Source organism: Carettochelys insculpta, chromosome 1 (assembly GCF_033958435.1).
Source record: "Carettochelys insculpta isolate YL-2023 chromosome 1, ASM3395843v1, whole genome shotgun sequence".
Taxonomy (NCBI): Eukaryota; Metazoa; Chordata; order Testudines; family Carettochelyidae; genus Carettochelys; species Carettochelys insculpta.
In genome coordinates, this window is record NC_134137.1 from 349,757,481 (window position 1) to 349,782,292 (window position 24,812).

The window sequence follows — 24,812 nt, forward strand, 5'->3', positions numbered from 1 at the left end:
CATTTTAAAGTGCCTGTATTAAGGGTACTTTGTAAAAGAAAGTGATAGACCAAACACCAGTGTAATCACTTAACCTCTGCCCTGGAAGCTGTGTGCGCTGCCTTGATAACTGATCTACAGTCATCCTCTATCTTTATCTCCTAAATTGCTGAATGGTATGTAGATTCCACTTTACTTTCAGATTTTTGCTTGAGAAGGTGGGAACTTGATTAGATTTTAAAAGACATATTTATTGCAGGTATAAGAAGACTGAGGGGCGATCTGATAGCAGCCTTCAACTCCCTGAAGGCGGGCTCTAAAGAGGATGGAGAGAGGCTGTTCTCAGTAGACTAACAAGTATTTTGGAGCATAAGCTTTTGTGGGCAAAGATCCACTTCATCTTCAATGTGAATGAAGCGGGTCTTTGCCCACAAAATCTAATGCTCCAAATATCTGTTAGTCTATAGGGTGCCGCAGGACTTCTGGTTGTTCTCTAAGATACAGACTAACACAGCTACCTCTCTGATACTTGTTCTCAGCAGTGACAGATGGCAGAACAAGGGGCAATGGTCTGAAGTTCCAGAGAGAGAGGTGTAGGTTGGATATTAGGAAAAACTGTTTCACCAGGAGGGTGGTAAAGCAATCAAATGCTTTACCTAGAGAAGTGGTGCAAACTCCATCCCTAGAAGGTTTTAAATCCCAGCTTGACAAAGTCCTGGCTGGGATGATTTAGTTGGGGGTGATCCTGTTTTAGGCAGGGGGCCGGACTCGATGACCTCCTAAGGTCCCTTCCAGCCCTAGGATTCTATGATTCTGTGATGCTATAAGTGGATACAGTCAGGGTGGATTGATTTTTTTTTTTAAATTGTTGTTTTACATTACTATATAAATCACAAAAAAAAATCATTTATGTAAATCAAGTTACTAAAAAAGCTAAGACTGACTGGAGCAAGCCCCATTGAACCCACGGGCAACTCGTTTTTTTTTCTTTGCTTTTTGTTTGTTTTTGGTTTGTTTCTTTAGTTTTTGAGAAACCAAGTATAGAATGGGGTTCCCTTGGAAAAGCTCAGTTGCACTGAAGTAAAATACGGAAGAGACTTATAGCATCACCGTTATGGTTTGTGGCCATGGTGCTCTAAAATAGGGGATGTGCTACGTAATAAAATGACAGTGGCAACTGGCAACTCTAGATTCCTTTTACTGCAGCTTTCTATACTGTATACTTGAATGATAGAGTAAATCTAGCTAACTGATTAAACAAGCCATAAGGATTAGCTAAGCTAAACTTTTTTTTTTTTCCTAGCAACATCCAACACGCCAAACAACTTGGGAATTTACATTTCAAATGACACGTATACTAAAAGGCTCAAAGAGAGTTTTAAAGAATTGTGCATTGCAAAGTGAACTATTTAAGTGACTAACCACTTGATCTACTCAGCCATAACCACATCTTCGTTCATGTAGTTTTCTCCCAATAAGCAGTTGTCCTTGTGATGATTCATCCTTGCAACTAGGCCCTGCATCATCATCTTAGGCTGCTTACACTTACCACGTTTTCTGTTTTTATCCAGGAAACTAATATCTTTAAAAAATTTCCAGTTAGGGTCCATCTTTACACCCAGAAGCCATGACAGTTTTTCTGTTATGACTCTGTGACAAAAGTGGGGGGGGAGGGGAGAATATAGGAAGCTGTGTGTCTGCTGAATGATGTCTTCCCTTTTTCTAGTCCACTCCACTGTTCCTTTCTATGCTGTTGCATCCTTTCCTATATAGTGTGTCTCTGTTTTAAGACAATGTCTTAACTAACTCCTGAGCTGTGCTTGGACAAGGTCCACCATCACATAAGCACGGAACTAAAAAAATCTGATCTAGCTTGTGTCTTTCTTTGCAAGTTTCCTTTTAAGTAGGGTTACCAGCTGTTTAGAAAGATTCTGCAGGCTGGAAAGCCCTGCTGGCAGCCCTGGCCAAGGGACAGGGGGACTTGGGCAGCCCCTCAGCTGGGAGGCAGCTGAGGCGCAGAGCCCCACTCTTAGCCCCCAACCATGGACTCCCCAGATTTCAGTTGGCAGCCCCACAGGACATATTTGTGTAAATGAAGGACGTGGGACTGCAGAATGATTGAAATGCAGGAGGGATGTGTGACATCCCTACCTTTTAGTCTTCAGAGAAACAGAAATTGAAAACCCAGAATTTTCAAGAAGTAAGAGCTTGGAGTGAGGCTGAACAGACTAAGGCCGTTAATTCATTTTTATGAGGCTATATGTGTATGTGTAACATGTTTGTGATGAGATTTAATTATAACTGTTATTTTAAATGAGAAATTTTGTATTTTACTGGTGTTTTAAAAATAAAAATCTGATTTAAATTAAGAAAATCCAATTTTTAAATAAAAAATACATTTTTAAAATCCACCCTGGATGTAGTTTGCTTGTTCTAAGTAGAGTTGTGTTGCTTTGAATCTGGTGCAGTAATTTGATCTTAGAACACTGCATCTATCTGTGTAGGCCTGAGTTCCTGGCATTGGGACTAAAGGGGGCAGAAGTTCTTCAGCCATGTTGAGAATCTGATAGAAGGTCTGTTTCTGACTTAGGCTGGGATTTTCTAAAGAGTTTAAGGGCGGTCAGTGCACAAATGTCAATAAAATACAGTAGTGACTGATGGTCTAACTGGTGAAGGGGGTCTTTAAAAATCCCAATTTTAATGCATTTTTTACCCTCTCCTAGAAATCATGATAGCTTTTCTCAGTGCACAGCTGAGAGGGACAGTTTTGCATTATCCAGCACATTCAGTATATTTTAAAGCTGTATACATAAAGTTGCCTGTTTACTGTAATACCTGAGTTGCCTCAAAATGAAATATCAGGTACATAAGTAGGCAAGAGGACAAGAATATGTATAAATTCACACAAATAAAAACAGTGCAGGAGGGAGGGAATATGAACCAACATGAGGTTCAACTAATACACCTTTGATTTGAAATAAAATTATTAAATAACTCCAAATACAGTAATGTTCTGCCATAGCTCTTGAAATGCTTCAGGAGATGCCTTTGAACATGAAAAGAGAGAAATTAAGACAGCGGGAAGTAGGGGGAAGCAAATCCTAACAGTGTGAGCCCTGAAAGACATGTGGGCTGTGTCTACACTAGCAAGTTCTTTAGAATGATTTTTCAAAAGAAGGGAGCTCTTTGAAAGATCCCATGGAGCGTCTGCATGCAAAAAGCGTTCTTTCAAAAGTAAATTGAAAGAATGTGGTGGTCCTTTCGAAATCACTCTTCCTTTCCCATTTCAGGAAGAGCGCCCCCTCTCAAATGTGTCTTTCGAAGGAAAACGTGTAGATGCTCCACAGGGCCCTTCTTTAGAAAGAACAGTCTTCATTTTTGGTCCCTGGCTCATTCTTTCGAAAGACTGGGGGCTTTGCAGATGCTCTCTTTCAAAAGATCAGATCACTCTTTTGATATGCTTTCTTGTGTGTGGACGCACTCTTTCGAAAGAAGTTGTTTCAGAAGAGATCTTCCAGAAGAGCTTCTTTTGAAAGATTTCTGTAGTGTAGACATAGCCATGATGTGTGAATGAGATTCCAGAAGGAGGTTTCAGGTACATCGAAAGCTTTAAATCGGTCCACTTTTTGATAGGCTATGAGTATAGGTAATTTAGCATGCAGTCTGTGCTCACGAAAGCTCATGCTCAAAACTTTTCTGTTAGTCTGTAAGGTGCCACAGGACCCTTCGTTGCTGTTACAGATCCAGACTAACACGGTTACCCCTCCGATACTTGACATAATATTTATCATGACTGTTCAACCAATGAGGAAAAACTTATGTTTTCAACAAGTTGCATTGTGTGTATTTGTATATAATAGTAAATGCATATATATTAAAACAAAAAGCAATCAAGTAGCACTTTAAAGACTAGCAAAATAGTTTATTCGACCTAATAAACTATTTTGCTAGTCTTTAAAGTGCTACTTGACTGCTTTTTGTTTTGATAGTGTATAGACTAGCACGGCTTCCTCTCTGTTACTATTCAACACGTATATTAGTGTGTGTGTCAATGAATGTACAATATGTGTGTGGCTGTCAACAAACTTTATGGGGCCATGGGAAAGTTGACCACACTCATAAGTGGTCATTTGGCTAACTAAAATCATGTCAGATTACGGATGTTGCTGGAGGAGAGAGTTCCAGACTAAACAAGTTCCGCCTGTATTTTGTTTGTACTTGGTTTAATTTACGGGGTGATGGATGTGGATGTTATATTCTTCATGATTCAAGCTATGTATTTATTTATGTTGAAAGAACACCTTTTAGTTCCTATGGTGGTGGTGTGGGAACAATGCATCAAGACAAATAGAGGTGTATTTGTCATTAAAGGTGAATCAAAGTCTTTATATTCAGCTCAGTGATACTTTAGTCTCATTATGAGCTATGCATGTGTTTTCAAAGACTAGTAAGGATAGATTTCTGCAAGACCTAGATAAGATGCATCAAGCATTTTCCCAGAATGTTGTGTCTTAATGGTTTTACCCCTTTGTTTTGCATGTCATTACTTGCCCATTCTTGGTTCAAAAAGCTGGCAGGTTCCTGTATAGTGATGTCTGATATTTCCATATTAATTATTGAATGAATGTTACAAAAATGAGGGACCCATCCAGTTACAATTTGCAGACATATTCTTGTGAGTTTTGATGCATCGTTCTGTTAGCAGTTTGCTTCCATCTCATTGCTGTTGACATCAAGATTCTTTGAACTGTCACATCAGTGAGTGGCACATTCTATCATATATCATTAAGCCTGTCTCCAATAAGAGAGATTATCTCTGCCACCTTGTCTCATTAAGTCCTTTTTGCTCTTTGACACTTGCTTTCAGGGGTGACTCATGCCTGTGGGGAGAGGGGTGCAGGGAGAGCCCCTCCCTGCTTTTTGGCAATTGGTCAGTGACACAGGGGATCAGTGCACTTCCTGAGTGCTTGCTTTGCTTGATTAACAAATTTCAGCTGCTATCACTTTTTTCTGTAATTGTAGAACATAGCTCTGAGCATTCTTCTTCATTAAAAGCACATACTGGTTAGAGCCCTGCATGGGTACAAAATTGGATCCACATCTGCAAAAATGATCTGTAGGTACAAAGCAGAAACCCGCAGATTTGCTCGGCTCTAATAATGGTATTCCACAATATAGGTCCAACCCACTGTGATTAAAAGTAATATTACTGTAATATTTGATGTCAATATTATAGACAACTATAGTACTTGGATAAGATCTGTCAATGGCTGAAAGGAAGTGGCAAAGCTATCTTTAAAAGACTTGTGCAAAGTTGAAGTTTGGATGTTGCAGAACAGGCAGCGGTAAAGTGAAGACAGTTATGGGAGTGATTTGTCAGCAATACAAATTATTTATTACTACCAACTAGTGTAATTTGAATACAAATATGTCACAGCTTTGCCTTAGCAGAAGCTTAAACTTTCTCTCAGTATGAAACTTGCACTAATTTAATTAAAAATCAGTGTATTATTTTAGTGTAAATCTCTGTGTAGACTTCTATTGGTTTTGCAGCTGGTTATATTAGTTTAACTTTATTCGTCATAATATATTAATGTACACAACTGGCTTTTTTCATAATCGTCTTTAGAAGACATGTTCCAGACAGCTAGTTGCATGAAATTCTCAACTGCCTGTGGACATCAAAATGCTAAATACCTAATGAGGACGTCTGGAAACATAAAGAGCTTGTCTACACTGGCTCCCTCGTTTGAAGGGGGCATGTAAACTAGACCGAGCGGAGAATAGCAATGAGGTGCTGTGCTGCATAAGCAGCACCTCATTAGCCTAATTCTCACTGTGGGAACTTCGAAGTTGCAAACTTTGAGATGCTGGCAAGCTGTGTAGCCGTGGGCACGTCAAAGTATCTATGGAACTTAGAAGTGCCCTTACTCCCAAAATGTTTTGTCCCATCTCCAAGAACCGGGAAACAAAGTACAGTAAAAGCTTAGTTATCTGGCACCCAGATGACTGGCATGTGTTAACAGACATGCTGTAGGCTGGCCAGGGCCAGCTAATGCAGGGCTAGTTACCTGGCTGACTGGCTGGTAGCAGCGTGGCTACTGGCCCTGCTTCAGCATGCAGCACATTTGATTATCGGGCACCCTCAGTTCCCCAGGGTGCCAGATAATTCAGCTTTTCCTGTATCAATGAAAATAAAACAAAATTATGGGAACTAATAAGGGGCTTCTTGACATTTTTTCCCATTCTCGGATAAAGCGACTCCTTTTTTACCAATGGTCAGACAGCATATGGTTCACTATATAGGAAATCCAAACTTAGAGGTGAGAGATTCTAGTCTTCAAAATGCGAGGAAAGAGGTGATGATCAAGAAGTCTCATGTTAAAGAAGACAAAGTTTAAGGTAGTTTTGTGGGCATATACTATGAGTTACAGTGGCTGAAATTTTCGACCATTGAGCAACGAAGTGAGGCACTTGGACTTGAACATCAAGATAATTTGAATTCTGAAATACAGTTGTGTGAGGCATTGTGGGAACTGCATTTTCATTATTGCTGTGAACTCTCCTTTGTTAGTGTGTCATGGTTCAGTTACTACATCTAATTCCCATGCTACTCATACAGGTTGTTTTTGTTGTGCAAGAGTAGACTGAACTGTGCTATTGTTATGTGTCAAGACTGAAACTTCTAATGTAGTGTAAAGCAATCACTATTCTATATTTACAGTTTATTTTTTTAAGGCGAAAACTGAAAATCCCTTTCCATAAGTAATCTTTCAGATGCACTAAGCATATGGGAGACTATACATTGTTTAACAACACACTTGCTTGTTCCCTGAGGAGCAATAATTTAGGTAGCTATCGGCCACCCACCCTGAAGACAGCTGCACGCTGACTTGCATATTGTAAACAATGTAAACATGAATATAAAAGAGTGTTAAACTAATCATTAAAACTGGTCCAGATGACATAATAAAATACCCTTGCTGTAACTGCATATGGCAGTGATAATCCAGGTAGTATATTGTAGTTGAACTTTCAGAAAGCCTTTGATAAGGGCCTTTACCAGGGCTGTAAAGCAAAGAGGGAGGAGAGGGAAAGTTCTCTGGTGGATCAGCAACTGGTTAAGCAGTGATTCCCAAATCTTTTGTATGGGCCACTTTTCATACAGCAAGCTTCTCAGTGTGACCTCTTGTAAATTAAAACCACGCTTTGTATATTTAACCCTATTTTAAACACTAAATTTGGAATTTATACATTTTGAAATACATTTACCTTTTCTCCCTCTTTTAAATTAAACCCAAAACACATCTCTGTCAAATTATTGTGGTAAGCAGAAAAGGGAATTTTTTTTTAGTAGTTACTGTTTAATACTGGAAGAGGTGCAATGACATCAAAACCACTTTTCACAGCAGATATTGTATTCCATTTGCCCCCGCCCCTTCCCCGTATTTCTGAGCTACTGCTGGCAGCAGCACTGCCTTCAGAGCTGTGTGGCTCACCACCCCACATAATAACTGTGGAACCAGTCCTCCCGGTAAAGTGTGCACTCGTGTGACCACTCTGGAGAGATTTAAATGCCGCCCAGCTGATTAGCAGAGTGCCTTTGTTTCTATTGGTGGTGCACATTTGCACATGGCTCAGTGCACATAAAAATGTATTCTGTACATGGATGGAAGAAATCTGCACATGGATGAAAAAGATGAGAGGGAGCTCTGTTTGTGACCCCTGAGGGATCATGACCCTCTTCTGAGAATTCTGTGGGCTAAAGGATAGGAAACAAAGGGTAGAATAAATGGTCAGTTTTCACAAAGGAGGAGAAAATATAGCGTGGTTCCCTCAGAAGCAATACTAAGGCCTGTGCTGTTCAGTCTGTTCAGAAATGATTTGGAAATGGGCAATGCTTTTTTTTTTTGGTAAATAAAAGAGGAGCTGGTATTCAGACAGCTCCCCCTCCCATCCCCACACCCAACCAATCCTGTGGCTGGGATTGGTGAGGTGCCAGTACTCAGTACCAGCAAGTGATTTACGTGACTTAAACACTTGTACTCCGAGTGGAGAATAGGTCATTTACACATCTTTTCCACTTCACTCTATCTCAGGACAAAGCTTGTAGCTGACCCCAAGAGTACCCCAGCTGTTGTCCTTCAGTCTCCGTAGATCTTTTCCACGTTGTTCGAGGTCGTTCTCTTTTGCTTTTTCCCTGCAGGTTCTATCTGAGAGCTTGCCAGACTTTGCTGGATGATGGGTTTCTGAGAGTGTGGCCTAGGCATCCAGCTTTCTTCTCTTGATTTCAATGTCAATTGGTTCTGCTCCAAAGTTCCTTATTTGTGACAGTCTTTCCATTTGATGTGAAGGATGTACCTCAGGCATCTGTTTATCAGTGTCTGTAGCTTGTAGCGTGAAGACTTTTTAGTGTGCCATACTAAAAAGTACCATCAAGTGCTGGCACAAAAGAAGCACTGGAAAAGGGGGCAAACGGTTAGCGGGGAAGTTTGCAGAGGATACAAAATTAGTCTTACTCAAGATAGTTAAGTCCGTAGTTGACTGGGAAGAGTTAAAAAGGGATCTCGCTAAACTGGGTGACTGGGAAACGAGAAGGCAGATGAAATTTAGTGTTGTCAACTACAAAGTAATGCACGCTGTAAAACATAATCCCAGATACAGACACAAAATGATGGAGTCTCTTTTTTCCACTCAAGAAAGGGATTGTGGAGTCAGCATGCAAACATCAGCTCAATGTGCAGCCGCAGCTGAAATAGCTAATAGAATTCTAGAAAAGGGACAGCTAAGAAGACCGAAAATATCATACCACTATATAAATATGTATTTTAGTGTGTTCAGATGCTTGAGTTGTTAGAAAGAATGATAATGCAGGTACTCCAAGAGTAGTGTTATTTTTATTTGATTTCGTATTAAATAAACATCATATAAGCATTGATCCTTGTTAGTCATCCCTTATTTTAATATATTTTCTTCCACACCTATATGCTGTGAAGAGTCCATATTTATATCTAGGTTTTTTGTTCATGCTGGTGGTGCATATAAGAAATTTTCATGTGCCCAAAAGAAAATCCAACCCATCCAAGCATGGAAAATCTTAGCAGAAACACTGCTCCCCTGCCCTGTGCACTGTCAGGAGAGCCCTGGTGCATGCAGAGGCCTGGGGGCAGCTAGGAGAGCCCTGGGTGTGCAGCAGCCGGGACACCAGCAAACATGGTAACGTGAGATGAGAGAGGGGTAGGGCAGCAGAAGCCTCCGTGTGCACAGGCGCATCCACCAGCAGCAGGGATGCTGTGGGGATAAGGGCAAGGGAAAGGTATAACAGGACCAGCTGGAGAGCTGGGAGTTCCGGGGGGAAAGGCGGAGCCCAGGGAAGTGGGGAGGGTAGTCCCCAGAAATTCCTGTGTATGGATGTTGTGACACACTTATAGACAGCAGGGAATTACAGGTCTGATAATCCTGGTCTCCATGTTTTAATTATCCTCATAGATATCTTTTAAAGGTGTTTTTAATGACACCTGATTGATTATTTTATTGTTTATTTCACCGCTACCCACTATTCTTACAAATAGGTTGTGACCCTTCTTTTGAAGAAAGCTGCCAAAAATATTCAGGAGGCAGAATACTGCAAACTCAACAGACCTGTTTTTATCTGAGGTCTGCTAGTCTCCTAATATTACAGCTTTATTTTTATAGTCCTGTTAGGTTACATGGAACATTTGAAATTAAGCCTTTGTTGGGAAAAACTTTGAATTTCGCATTTCCCGCAATTTAGGCTCTTACCATCTTTTCACTTATTTATTATATGTGTGGAGAGAGAAAGAGAGACATAGAGAGAGAGACCAGAGCAATCTGCCTTGCTAATTTGGACAGAAAAGAGCAGCGGGCAGGTGAGGGAGCTGGTTGGAGACTTCTCTGTTGCTCTTCTTGAACTCTGTTATCCTAAATCTGCAGATGAGACTAGTAAGAGCAGCAGGAAGAGAAGGGAAGAAAGTAAACAGGCCCTTAGGAGGAAGTGGACTAAACTCTTCCAAAGAAAACAATAGGGTTTTCCTCTGAGGAGAAGAAACCAGGTCTCCTGTCTCCTAAGTGCTTGTATCACCTTTGCCCTCCTCATCCTGCAGCTGTACGTAGTCTGTTTGCAGGACAGGCTCCTACTTTTCACTTCTAAAGGGTGCTAAACCTTTCAGAAGTAGTTGACAGGCAGACAAAGCTCAAGAATTTAGGAGACAGGAATCCAACCCTGTAGGTAAAGCAGCGTTCACAAAATAAAGCGCCAGCTAGCTGAAACGCTGGGCAAAAAGCCTTTGTTTCCTGATTTATGCACCTAATGGAACATTGTTAACACCATACAAAATCACTGAGTGATTTGAAACTGGCAATTAAGCCATGTCTTTGTGAACTATATGGTGCCATTTTTCTCCAAGATAAATTGTCTCTATTTTTGTTGGATATGTAGCTTTGACCTCCATTACTGCTATCTGGGGAAATGTTTAAGAGTGAAGTAGTGCAACCCTGACTTACATTGAAGGCAGTGGGATTGATTGACTAAATGCTCACTAACGTGAGAAAGGGTTGCAAAATTTGGCCCTTAGGTAGCATGTCCAGTTCAGCAGTACAGTCAATATAGTTTCCCATTCTTTTTTCTCCTCCTTCTTTAAAGTAGCTATGTTTAATGAGTGTCAAGAAGGTGTAAAAGGAAGACACTAATGACATATCAACTGATCATCAGGCCCATGGTCTTCATCGCAGAGTAAGATTTCTTCTCTTCTTAACTCTATTATTTCCATTACAAATGAACTGACTAAGGGATATACCTGCAAACCATTCTGTAAGGCAAACCAGCTTTTTGTGGCACACTGGATGAAATGCCTCAGTCTCATCACAGAGAAGCTCATTGTTGATCACACCCTGCATCTGGACGTGCTACAAGCTAGCCAAGGTTCTGGACCCAGCACTAATGGCACATTCCACATTCTCCCTCATCTGTGTGTGTTATCCCCAAATCTGATAGCGCGTTGGTGTCCAATAGGAGTTCAAAGACCAGACACTTTTGGTAGTCATCTTACCACATTTGTGCCTCCCTGCCTCTAAATTAATGACCTGCACCTCCCCCCCAGAGCCAGGTACCCCCTAGCCCAGGGGTCAGCAACCTTTCTGAGGCAAAGTGCCTGCCTAGGCCTTCCCACCCCTCTGCCTTTCATCCCCCATTACTGGTGGTGGATGCGCTGCAGGGGGCTCAGGCTTGCCCTCTGGCCCCACGTTCTGATGGGAGCCCCATGGCAGAGGCTTAGGATCCAGCTCTGCACTCCAGAGGGGACCTTGCCCCAGCTCTGCGCTCTGGGGGGGGCCCCGTGGCATGGGCTTGGGCTCTGGCCCCGGCTCGGCACTCCAGGGGGAGCCTGTGGCAGGGGCTCAGGCTCTAGCCCCAGCACCACACTGCAAGAGCTCCGTTCTCCACAACATGGGCTCCTGTTCGCCCCATGTGAAAAGTGGAGACTGTATTAGATGCTGTGGTGACAGTGCCTTCTGGGGGGAAGAGATATGTTTGTTCATGCTCAGTTCCTAGCAGACCGGGAACTAGGTGGATAGTTTAGTTCTCTGCCCCGTGTGTTTTTTGTTCGGGTGCCCCGCAAAGGCTCTCTTCTTTGCGGCTGAGGTTAGAAGGGTCTATAATGTGCAAGAGTTTATAGGTATTAGTCCTACTATGTGACATACAAAACTAGTTCAGTTGCGAAAGCAAGCTAGCTTTTATTTTCTTAGCAGAGGGAGGAAGGATGGGAGAAGTCTGAAGTGGAACTGGCATTGGAGTGGCCTACAGAGGCTCATTAATCGCAATTTAAAGAGAATTCTCCCAACCCGTCAGTGAGATTCCATAAACTCTCAAGCTTCTGCCTTGCTTCTTGTTTTCTAGTACCTCCATTTTGGCCTCCAAAGTATTTTTTTCTCCTGCTGGACTGTGGTTGAGGCATGGTTACCTTTACCACCATCTCTAATCCCTTCTTTTTCAGCTCAGCCTGGTTACCTTTGAACGAAGCTTTCCACATTTCAAACTTTATTTTTCCTGACATGTATCGTTCTGAGCAATTCCTGATCTTATGGGTTCAAACCCTGCAGCACTTACTCAGGTAAGGTCCATATTGCAGTATCGGGGTAACTACACTGAAGTAAATGGAATCCCTGGGAATTTAATTGAAAATAGGTTAGCCTCCAGTGTTTTCTTCCTACAGCTTCCTATGGGCTTTCTCCTGTTGAATAGCACCTGACTGCAAAAGTGCCCTGAACTGCTGACGGGCTGCTTGTGCAGCACGGCATAATTCAGAAGGAGTAATGGCATCAGAATCTGCACGAAGGTGTCTGCATTTCTGCTAATTGTTTTCCATTCAGGAGCAGAATAAATTTTATGTGCACCCAGGCATGTGTGGACATGCACCACCAATAGAAACTCATGTGTCTCTCTCTGGGTGGCTGTGGGCACTCTGCAAATGAGCTGGGTGGCACCTGAATCTCTCCTGGGCAGCACTCAGGAGAGTGTAAGCACTCAGCTTACAGGGGACACTGTTAGCTGTCAGTAGCATGAAGGCACCCTGTGAAACCCATCTCTAGGTTGTCTGTTTAGAGACTTGTACGTAGCACTGCAAACTTGATCGAGCTAAATTGCCTGCCTTTATCGGACTGATGTTCCATCATGAATTTAAACATTGGCTGGTCTCGTAAAAAGGTGGCAGATAATGCCTTGATGGGTTGAATCTAAGGGTCTAATGCTGCTAATAACATCATTCAGCTACATAGTCTTGTACCCCCCCACCCAGCCCTGCTTGTACAAGTAAAATATCTTGCTGGCTTAAGTGTTTACAGTATCAAGCATGAGGACAGCAGGCAGATGCACAGAGAAGCCCAGAAGAATCAACACTTTGTACTGCTAAAGTTTGTGGGGTTGATCCAAAGTTCATTGGAATCAGCTGGCGGAGTGCCATTGATTGCAGATGGGCTTTGGATCAGGCTCTGTGTGTAATTTGGGTGACTTCCAGGCAGTGCGGAAGTGTCTGTCTATGAGGGGCTTGAATGTGGGGAGGTAATGAACTGTGATGAGGGCTGCATTGCATGTGGAAAAAGGCCCAAGAGACTAAGGTGTGAGGTGAATGGGTCTAATGCTGACCTACCTGTTAGAGTGACAGTAGTATTGCATACTTCATCCTTCGCTAGTGAGAGTTTTACTGCGCATCCTGTCTGCTACTACAGTGATCTCAGGTCTAGAGATGATATTGTGAGGAATGAGAGTACAGTACAGCCCTTGGTAGTTTAGTAATGGTTTTTGTGCTATATCTGTTACCCAAAACAATCCATAACAAGTTTGTTCCTTGCTCTAACTGTAAAGAGATCTCCCTGAGGAGAGGTAGCCGTGTTCGTCTGTATCTTCAGATCTGGAAAATACTAATAACCGAGAGGAAGATAGGGCAGCAGGAAGGGGGGCGAATGGGCAGAGAAAAATGCTGTACGTTTTAAAACAAAAAGATTTTAACGCCAGATTACAAAAGGAGACATCTGAATTGGAATTTATTTTCAAGTTTGGTACCTATCACCTCGGACTCAAAGGTATCAATTCTCTTTGCAGTGACCGAAGACTTAACTTAATAGACACTTGCAGAGGCTCTTTTTCTCCACCCACCTTGCCCCCGCTTCCTTCTGCCCTATCCAGCTGACTTGTCAGGTTTTTTTCTTTCACTTTTTTCTCAAATTCTCTTCTTCTCAGTTATCAATTATCACTGTTCTCCAGATCTGAAGAAGTGAGTCTGCCCCACAAAAGAGCATCACGTAATAAAGGTTCTACCGGACTCGTTTTTTGTTTTGTAAACGAAGTTGAAACCGAGCAAGAGAGTGTACATAGCAGTTCAACCCAAACACTGAAGTGGAATGTCCCCACACTTCAGACAGTTTGGATCAAGTCTCAGCTTTATGGACCAGCCCGGTCGTTAGGCGGAGGTGGGAGGGACTGGTCAGCTTCTGATTTAAATTTGGAATAATTTATCAGCTTCATTGAGTTATTCTGGATTTGCTCTATTGCAACTGAGATGAGAATCAGCCCCAAAGTGCTTTACAACTATGTCAATCTGAAAAGAAAAGAGAGAGAGAGAGAAAAAGGAAGGGGCAATTTTTTGACATATGGAGCAAAATTGTAGCTTCGATGAAGACAGTGAGAATTTTTGCCATTGACGTCTATGCGACCAGGATTTTACCCATACATTCCAGGGAAGACACAGTTGTGTGTTTTTCTTTCCTTCTGTTGTTCCGGGGTTATACATTCACAAATTCTCTGACCGTGTCTGCACTACAGAATCCAGAATCTTCTTCGTCCCAGCTGGCCGGTTTAGTCGCTTTCTCTGCTTCACTGCCATGATTTTTCCCCTAAGGTAGAAGATAGATTTATGCAATGTTTTAATTTGTCCGTGAAACATACCCAGAGCTAGTGCAAAATTATCCACTCCAATCTACACCGAGACCTATATTCATGCCTATTAGAGTCAATGAAATCACGAGTTTGGCTCTGTATATATTGCCAAACATAAATTTGTCTCTAGGTATCTCTTACCCCAGTTCTCTGGTACATTTTCTGCACTACTCCTGTAGATGAAATGAATGGAGAATATAGATTAGACACCTGCACAGTAGATTGGAAAGGGAAAAAAAATCCTTTTACTGGTTGCACATCACCTTCTTTGTTCATTTTGTTGGACATGGTCTTACTTGCCTCTGCAAAGAGCCTCGCTCACTTCTTAACAGGTATCAACAAGATTGGAACTGCTAGAAGTCAGTTTCCCTGCTCACTGTAACTGTATATCCCTAACTTCTTGTAGTGGCTATTCACACAGCCTATCAATGTTTAACTTGGAGGTCTGATGAGATTCTAATGGAATCCTAACCTTTTTTTAGTGTTGTATAGAATGTTAAGAGTCCTGCTTTGTAGATTTTGTTGCTTGGATATTTGTCCCATGAGTATTCATGTTACTTAGGCTTTCTGCCAACCAATACACAGTTCAGAAGTAGTGAAGACTTCACATTAATGAAGTACATTTTTAAAATAGATATTTATTACTTTTGGAGCATTTCCCCCTTTTATTTTTATGGTTGGTCTCTGGTTGTTTTGTGCTGTAGTCAGATTAATTTTTCAGTTGTATTTGTTGGAGGAGGAAGAGGGTTTTTTTTTAATATAATGCTTAACCTGTAAGGGAGAGTTATACATCAACGGTTGGTTCTCCTTCAAGGAAACTGCTCACTGGGAATTTCTTTTGAAGGAATTTTGATGCCCTATACTTTGGCGTGTCTCCTTTTTCACTAAAATACTGAGAGAATGTATTTCTTTTCAGACTTGCAATTGCAGTTCATTTAGCAAAGTGCTTGTAGCTCAGGTGAAGCATTTACGGATAGTGAGTAAAAAATTAATATGTATTGAGAGCATAATGAAAAAGAATGTGAAAAAAGCAATTCAGTGCATAGACTTGCTGTTTCAGCCTAGATTTGTCTAACACAGTATTTCCAATTAAAACAGTCGTGAAATGGTATAGTATTCAGAGATACCCGAATTATTCGGTTTAAACTTTTAGAATAATTCCTTATTTTTCTCAATGTCATTTAAGCTGTCTCTGGAAGAGTTGCTGACTTTATCCTTTGCCATTTTCGAGTCAAGCTGACTAACCAAACCAGGAGCATTTCTTCAAAGATTCATTCTTTGATTCAAATTAGTATATAGTTGGATAATCAAAAGTTAACTTTTCTGCTCACAATTTATTTGCAGTTATGAGCTTATTCTCTGTTTTGAAAAAAAACCTCATTTCTCCATGGTTTACTTCTTTTAATTTTTACCACTGATAGTACTTGTTTGTTTAAATCCTTTAATACCTACCATATCTTACAGAGAGATCCATCCAGGAAGACAAATCAGTAATTACTTGATTTCATTATAGAGTGGAACCCTTTATAGGAGATCAAACAACAGCATGCTGAAATTAGACACCTCTGGCTGACCCATATCATCCGACTCTGGTTTGCTTGTCTCAGGCTAAGGAACTGTTTAATTGCTTATAGATGTTTGGGTACAGGGTAGCACTCTGGGAGGATCCCAGGGATCTGGCTGCAGCCCAAGACTGAAGGTCTACACTAGTCTGCTTCTAAGAATGTTATGTGGGGTTATGCCAAATGCTTTATTAAAATTAAGATGTATCATGTATATTGCTTTTTTTTTTCTATCCACTAGGCAGGCCAGTCACCCTGTCAAAGAAGGAAATTAGTTTGGTTTGACTTGATTAGTTCTTGGCAAATACATTCTGATGATTTCTGATTATCCTCCGGTGTTTACAAATTGATTAACATATAGAGGAATGGTTGCTTATTAGAGATTTCTCACAGTCTGCATGAGAGATGATAGCCATACATAAGGCAGAATTATCCAAAGGTGCACACTTTAGGTTTCACTGTGGGGGAAAAAAAGAATTAACTACATGTTCTGAGATCAAAAGATCTGTGTAGCATTACAGCCCTTGCCTGGATTTCACAGAACTGTGCCACATTAGAAGTATGTTGAGTGATTTCCCCCAAGTACTAGCTGTATAGGAAATATTAAATTGTATTAATAGAGAAAAGGTTGCCAGTAACAGTCAGGGACAGACTGGCTGAGTAATAAGCCAGACTACTACCTATAAACACCAGCTGCGGCAGCTGTTCCTTATTGCAGTGCAGATCCCCTAGTTTTCTGATCACCATTGCCAATCCCAAATTTCAGATAAGATCTCCTTTTCTGTGGTTTATTAAATGAGTTTACGTTTGGCTGCTATACACAGGAATTATACCTGTATCTAAGTCACCAATCTTTGGTGCAGAACCTCTGGTACAGAAGGATTAATGAAAGCAGCCTTAGACTCGTATATTGTGAGAAACCTCTCTATTCCCTTCCCCCGCCCCATTTGTCATATTTGTACCTTGTTTGCTTACATCAAGTAAATTGTTCTCTTGTATATTGTTCTCTCTCGGCAGCCCTGGAGGAGTTCATCCCTTTAGAGTTGGAGATTTATATAACCAGACATCCTACTCTTAAAATGGGGCACGTTCCTGCTTAATCTTTTCTACAGAAAATGTGACATTCTAATTCTCGAAAAGTTTTGGTATAAGAGCAGGAGCGTGTGAAAGTTTCTTTGAGTATGTATCTACCAGTGGTTCCCAAACTTTTCAGCATCACTCCCCCTTTTTGATTTTTGAGAAACCCTCATGCCCCTCATCCTGGGGATCGGGGCAGGTACTTGAGGAGGTCTGTGCGAGGGGAGGGATTAGCTCAGCTGGTACCTGGGGATCCTGCAATTGCAAACCAGGTCCGGGGTCTCAGGAAGCATGTGCACTGCTTCCCCTCCCCAAACAGCCAGTGCGTTTCCTGAAAAGCCGGGTCTGTTGTCCACTGGCAACTTCCTTCCACCTGCTGCCTTCCTTGATGGGGAGCGAGTGGGAGGGAGTGAGAGCCCTGGGTCCGCGCTAGCTCCAACTGCTCAGGCAGTGGGCTCCCTGCTCCTCGCTCCCCATGCCAGCTGCATGCTGCTGCCTGAGCAGTTGGAGCTGTAGCGACCCAGGACTCCCACTCCCCTCTTCCCCCCCAAGCAGGAAAGCAGCAGGCGGAAGGAAGTCGCTGGAGGGCAACAGCCACAGCTTTTCAGGAAATGCACTGGCTGTTTGGGGAGGGAAAACAGTGCATGTGCTTCCTGAGACACCAGCTCTGGCATGCAGCTTTGGACTTCCCCCAGCAACACTGCAGGAAGCCAGCGCTACCTCCATTTTTGCAGGAGGTAATGCCAGCATGGGCTCTTTCTCGGGGTGGCGGGGAATTGATGAGGGGGCTGAGTCACCTTGTACCTCCCCTGGAATTTCTTCATGCCCCTCTGGGGGGGCATGCTCCCCCGTTTGGGAGCCTATGATATACCCTGATTATAGAAGCAAGCCTCCCTGCCTGGGTCAACAACAAAATAGTTCTGTCAACAGCACTTTGAAGATGTGACTCAGGCTGGACTTCGTTTTGTGGTTCTATGGGTGCGGAGGGATTGACTATGATTGTAAAGCAACTCTCCGGTAAATTCACTCCTTGATGTCTTCTTAGTCAACTTGTCAGTTTAATTATTTTGTTTCTTCATATCCAATACATCACCAGAGAGTTTTCTCATCAACTAAGCAGATTTATAGATGAGGGAACCATATTGTGTATCAGTGTAATCTACCTGACTTCCTTGTTTGGCTAATGCTGAGTGCCTGTTCAGATAGTTCTGGCTGAACTGGTATCCACAGCTGCAAGTCGGAAACAGGAATTTAAACAAAAAAAAAAAGTTTGTTAGAGAATTCGAATATTAACTTGATAAAACAAGAGTTTGGGAACTTGGGCTCTGCTTCAGAAAATTACATGCTTAAAGTTTAGCTCTAGCTTGAGTGATTTCCTCAGCCATGGTGCTTTTCTCTAGTAGGGTCAGTGTTCCCTTTTGGCTGAGCACTTGGGCTGCTGCCCAGAAGAGATTCAGGTGCTGCCCAGCTGATTGTCAGAGTGCCCACAGCCAGCAGCATGTGCACCTCTGCACATGCCTCAGTGCCCATAACAAAATTTATTCTGCCCATGGATTAAAAAAATGAGAGGGACCACTGAGTGGTGCTCTAATTTTTCCTTTCTGGTTGAGAGATGGTGGCTCTTGCTCTTTCTAGATTTGAGTGGAAGATGCCTTCGTAGGATTTCTACCTGTCCAGGTTTTACCCTATGTGTTGGGTATTTGGCTTCTGTGTCTGAGTGCTATTTAGGATTGTGAGGTGCCTGGTTTCAACCACAAAGTCCAGTTGAAGAGGGGACCTGGCAGTGTCCGGTCAGATGTGTTGGTGGGACACCAAGAGTCCCATTACCACAGAGTGGGGAAAGGCACCAGGTCAATAACCTACACCCGCCCCTACTACGCTGAGGGCACCTCAGGCAGGTTCATTGTCAGTCTGCTGCAGCTCCTGTCACTAACCTGGAACAGAGGGAGCCCAGCTGGGTGTGGGGAGAGGCTCAGAGAAGATCCAGTGAGAGAGAGGGGAAGAGGAAGACGTGGAATAGGTGCGGTGCCTTGGGAAAAAAGGCAGAGTGGGGCCAGGGCCTAGGGGAAAGAGGCAGAGCAGGAAGGAAGCCTTGATGGTGCGTGTAGCCAACCAGGCTCGGGTTCCCCAGAGACGAGGCTGCACCCAGAAGGTGAGAGCTATATTTGGTTTATTGAAAGCACGTGACGCCTGCGACGGGAGCCCCGGAGACGCCACAGTCACCAGTGGGGGAAAACCCAACACGCCGGAGCTTCGGTCAGGGAGAGGCTCTGTAACAGGCCTCCTAACAATAGCTGATAAAGCTGAACTCATTAACATAAGATTGCCTAAAATTGCCTATGCATTTCTTATCACTATCTCTTGTGGCCTACTGCCAGCGTAGCCTTGAAGTTTTGGCAAGCGCGGCTTGTTCTGCAGCTGTTCCCATGGCAGTTATTTTGCAGCTTTTCACCTTGCACAGACTGGTCTGTTTAGATTCTCCTGAGGATTCACAGAGGGGTCGGACTGCACTCTCTACCATTACGTCTTCTCGCACCCTACAGTACGGGTACCAGCAGTTAGAAAGGTGGAACCCTATTTGTTTTATAGTTCCAGGTTATACAAATATTTGACAGTGCTGGGAGAGAGTTGTTTGGTTAGCTCCAGCATACCTCACAGCAGGAACTTTTTAAGACACCCGTTTTCGGGCTGTTTGCAAGCACACTGCTACAGGTACCTACTTTAGACACCTGTGTAATATCTTTTATCATAACCAACAATACAGTCACTGGGCAACATTAAGATCTGATGTAGTAGGTTATACTGGAGCTGTGCCCTTTTAATACAAGTCTGGATTTGACTTGCTGTGTGATAATGGGTTGTGCATGCATGGGTGTTCTGTATGTGTGAGAGACAGTTCCCAAAATATTGGTTTGAATGCTCTAGGAATATGCTTGTAAAGTTTTCCATGAGGGTTGAAGTAACAAAATTGAGACCTGTGGAAAGTAATTATGCAAATATTCTAGTGTTGGCAACTTCTTTCTTCAGTTGAGTGGTGCCACAGCTTTGCTCTATATTTAGTTGTCTCACTGTTTCTTGGATCAAGTTAATTACATAAACCCACTTCAGTTTCTGTGAAAACTTTTTGCGTGGAGGCTCTTGGTAGATGGGAGGGTAGCTCAGTGGTTTGAGCCTTGGCCTTGGAAATCCAGGGTTGAGAGCTCAATCCTTGAGGAGCCTGTTTGGGGCAAATAGATTTAAGAAAAAAGTCTATCAGGGATGGTGCTTAGTTTTGCCGAGAAGGCAGGGACTGGACTTGATGACCTCTCAAGGTCCTTTCCAGTTCTATGAGATATGATCTGGTAATCAAACATAAAAATGGCAGTTATCTCACAACCCACATTCCTATATAGAAATGGTAAACAACAGAGAAAAAGCACTGGTTTTCTGTAGAGCAGTTAATTCTGCACATTTTATATGGTGTAAAGAGTTAAAGAATGTCTCCTAAAAACCTTATAAACTGGAAACTCGTTAAGCATTTTTGGTTGTCTTGACCAAATTTGAATGCACGTGCAAAAGTCATAGGGACTAAGGCTGTATAACTTACCTTTACTATTTCCTGAATTTTGAATGTATAAATGTAACAAATCTTAATACAGAGTTTGTTTGATATGGAATAAAATTACAGCATTTGTAGACCAAAATCTCCGGTACTTTGTAAATCGGTATACATGGTACTTAACAAGAGAATGAAATTACTGTGATCTTCTTTGGAAGGCTCGGCAAATGTCTGCGCAACACTGAAAATAATGGAAGTACTGTGCATGCCTTCTGTATCATGCCCATCTTTTATGTAATGCACATGCTGTAAAAAGATTATGTTCCTGGCTCAGCTGTGCGTAGTCAGTGACACCTGAAAAAAACTGAATTCCCGTAAAGGGGAAAAGAGCCACTTATCTATTTACACCATTCACGGTCTGTAGTGAGTATTTGCTCCTGGGTGGTTGAAAACAATGTCAAATGCTGGAACCGTTACCATATTTTTAGTTGGCAGGAAGTGAATAGGTTTATATGTAATAATGTCACCTCCTTCCTGATATATATTCATCACCATTTCTGAAAGCAGCCTAATAATCTAAAAAAATGAGTCAACTTTGTCAAGTATTTGAGAAAGAATCACTGAGGAAACAATATCGTGAACTATGCAGAAAATTAAAATTTGAAAAACGATGCAGCACATACACTCTGCTTTAATTACAACTACTTAACTTGATGTACAGATGCATAAAAACATGCTAGCTTTTTTTTTTTTTTTTTGGGAAAAAAACATAATAACTGATCTCTTTTGTTGGTATTTCTGGCAATTTGTTGTTTAATTGGAATTTAGCACCAAATCTTTCTTGCTGATCTTTGTTTCTCGTTCCTCCAGGCGAGTATTGTGAAGTGAATGCCCGCTCTGGCCGCTGCGTGCCTGGAATCTGTAAAAACGGAGGAACCTGTGTTAATCTTCTAGTAGGAGGTTTCAAATGCGAGTGTCCCCCAGGGGAGTATGAGAGACCTTACTGTGAGATGACCACAAGAAGCTTCCCTCCGCAGTCATTTGTCACCTTCAAAGGATTACGGCAGCGCTTCCATTTCACTGTTTCCCTCATGTAAGTTTGTTTCCTGTCTGCCTTGGTAGGAGAAGTTTCCAGTCCAGCCCTAACTTTGATTTGGATTAAGAGCCAAGTGGTGATGTGTATTTGTCACCCCCAGATTTAAATACTATGAGAATTCTGCCATCAACACCCCTGGGAGAAGAATCAGGGCCACTCTACTAGAGGCATGTCACTAATCATGTTTTATTATGGTAGTGCCCAAAGGGCAGCTAAAAGCAAAACCCCGTTATGCTCATCACTGGATGAGTCCAGAGTAGTTAGATGGTTCCTGCCCTGAAGAACGTTTTCTTTGAAAGCCAGATTGTAAGCAGGCGTTAAAAGCAGTCATGGTATATCTAATATGAAGTGACGACTGTCCCGCCTGCCATAGACTATTCAGAATATTCAGCTCCTCTGCCATACATACTTGTGTTTATATTGTGTAGGGGTTTTTTTTGTTTGTTTGTTTTGTAACTGAAGTATTAAAAAAATCCTGTAGATAGAGGGAGTGGGCTCCTTCAAGCCCTCACAGCTCAGGAGAGAACAGCTGTGGTATCAGGAGGCATGTGTCCAGAGACAGGAAATGGGAGTTCTGCTGGATGCAGGGGGGCATATTCAATTTGCAGCTGGTACAGGCTGTCGAGGGGATGGATTAAAACAGCAAGTACCACAGTTGGCCTTGTCGTGCCGCTGCCCAACTACTGCTGCCCACTTTTGGGTCTGTGCCGATCACTAGGTGAGCAGCCCTGAAGTAATGATGGAATGGTGTGGTGTTGCCACCCTTAGTTCTGTGCTGCTGCCTGCAGAACTGGTCCCTCAGTCAGCAGCCGCCACTCTCTGGCCACCCATCTCTGAAGGCAGCCACAGTGCTGAAATAAAGGTGACATGGTATATCCACCTGTACTTCTGTGCTGCTGCTGGCAGGTTGCTGCCAGCAGCCGCCCCTTTCCAGCTGCCCAGCTCTGAGGGCAGCGCAGCAGTAAGGGTGGCTATAACGTAACCTCCCTAAAATAGCCTTATGACCCCTTTTGGCTCAAGGACCTCCCCCCACATTTGAGAAATGGTCTGCCCCATGTAATCTGTACAGTATAGGGTAAAGCGCACACAAAGCCAGATTTTGTGTCATAGTCTGTCATTTTTCAAAGCTGTGAATTTGGCAAGACTTTATGTATAGCACAGGGACAGATGCAGCTGCATATCATTGCTGCCTTGGGCTCGGGACTGGGGATTGGAATAAAGGGGAAGTTGCGCAGGGCCTGGCGATTCATAATAGCCCAGAGTTCCAGGCTACCTCCACCACAGGGGTGGAGGCAGCCTGAGCCTCGGGCCCTTTAAATTGCTGACTGAGCACCACTTGGTACACTCGGGCCGGCTGTCAGGGCTGGGTGTGGGGAGGGGATCTGTGAGGCATGCTCTAGGCAGCACTGGGGGCTGGCAAACCTCAGCCCTGCCCCTTCCAAAGTTTAGAGCTGGCCCTGCCCTCGTCTTGCCCAGGAGCCTGGCAAGTCTGTTGGCCCCCCACTTGGGCTGCATTAACTTCATGGCAGAGTCCCTGAAGACTTTTGAGCAAGGAGGTGATGGCATCTGTTTCTGCTCCCAGACCTTTTGCCACAATCATCTTCAGCTTGCATCTACATGCACAGGCTCGCCCAGGGAGCTCTGTGAGCTCCAAGGACTGGGAGAATGGTTCTTTGGAAGCCCCATAAAGGGTGACTTCATGCAAGAAAGTTCCCTCCACAAATGTATCCTGTGGGAAGAATCCCCCATCTCCTCTCTGTTGTACCCACAGGTCTGGGAAGGAGACCTCCTCTCTTGTTCAGACTTTTAATTTAGATTAGAATAAAAGCCTGCTCCGGATTAGCTAAATTACTGTGTGCGCTAGCTCTGAAATAAGCACAATTTGCCCCTAGTGCAGTTGCAGGCTAACACTTTGTACCGTGATTTAGTTGACTTTGGCTGAGTCGAAGTAAAATGTGCTAAGCTGTGTCTTCCAGCAGTGAAGGACTAGGGTTAGTTAATACGGGTAAAAGCAACGACAAGAGGCTAATTTAAGTTGTTTGCTTAAATTAGAAAAAGATGTCTAGGTTAACTGTCATGTTAGCTAACTTCAGTCACTTTTTATAGGAAAACCTTCATAATTAGCTTGTTCTTGTTACACAACCCAGGCTTAGCTGCTGGTTTTTCAGAATGTTTCCATTTTACTCTTGACTTTGCCTTAATGCTACAATCATCATATCTTTTTGTGGAGTTGAAACTATAGTTAAAACAAAGCACTCAGTTACAATAAGTATAATTTATCAAGGTTAGTATGGAAGGTTGTGAAAATTGAAGAACACGTAGAATGTTCTTGCACTGATTCTGATCAAATTACATCTCAGAACAGAGTAGGAATGTTTTCAAGAACAAACTCTGCTGAACAAAAGAAAGCTGAGAGGGGGGGACAATAGACTTGGACCTGTCAGATTTACACTAAATGCAAATTAAGGCGTGTTGGAGGCACCTGTGCTACCAACTGCACAAGCCTATGAGGCATTTCCCCTTGCATCTGCTCCACCTCTGTTCTAAGGCCCATCCTGGCAGCAGGGCAGAACAGGCTGCTGGGCTGCTCCAGCTCCCGCCATCCACACGGTGGGGGAGATGAACCCAGCAACGGCTGTGCTCGGCACTTCTAATTTCCCAGGTCACATTGCTCACGGGTGAGGGCAGGGCTTGGCATTACAGCCTGCAGCAGGAGTTCTCTCTGGACTCCGTGGGCTGGGGGTGTTGTCCCAGGCCCCACGCTCCCGCTTAGGGTGGCGGTGGGGGTAAGGTGTGTGGGCTCCTGCTTGGCAGCACTTACCTTGGACGGTTCCTGAAAACAACCAATATGTCTGGTTCCTACACTGATGGGCACCCAGGTGGGTCTGCACACTGCGCTTGCTTGTAGGCACCACACCCCCCAGCACCCGCTGGCTATGGTTCCTGGCCAATAGGAACTGGCGAGTCAGCACTAGAGGGTATGGGAAGCATGTGGCGACCTCTTGGTCACCCTGGTGCCTAATACATGCCAGTTGCTTCTGGGAGCTATGAAGAGCCAGGGCAGGTAGTGAGTCTGCCTTAGCCCCACCGCACTATTGAGCACAACATATT

The 24,812-nt window shown here is 43.1% G+C and overlaps 1 protein-coding gene across 4 annotated transcripts in view; it reads left to right on the top strand.

Annotated features, from left to right (window-relative positions):
* Positions 1 to 24,812, top strand: part of CELSR1 (cadherin EGF LAG seven-pass G-type receptor 1) — a 273,373-nt gene that overhangs the window by 124,843 nt on the left and 123,718 nt on the right. For all 4 annotated transcript variants that reach the window (XM_075015986.1, XM_075016015.1, XM_075015995.1 and 1 more), the window contains exon 3: positions 21,476 to 21,698. In XM_075015986.1, the coding sequence (XP_074872087.1) occupies positions 21,476 to 21,698 (223 nt within the window). The remainder of the gene's footprint in view (positions 1 to 21,475; positions 21,699 to 24,812) is intronic.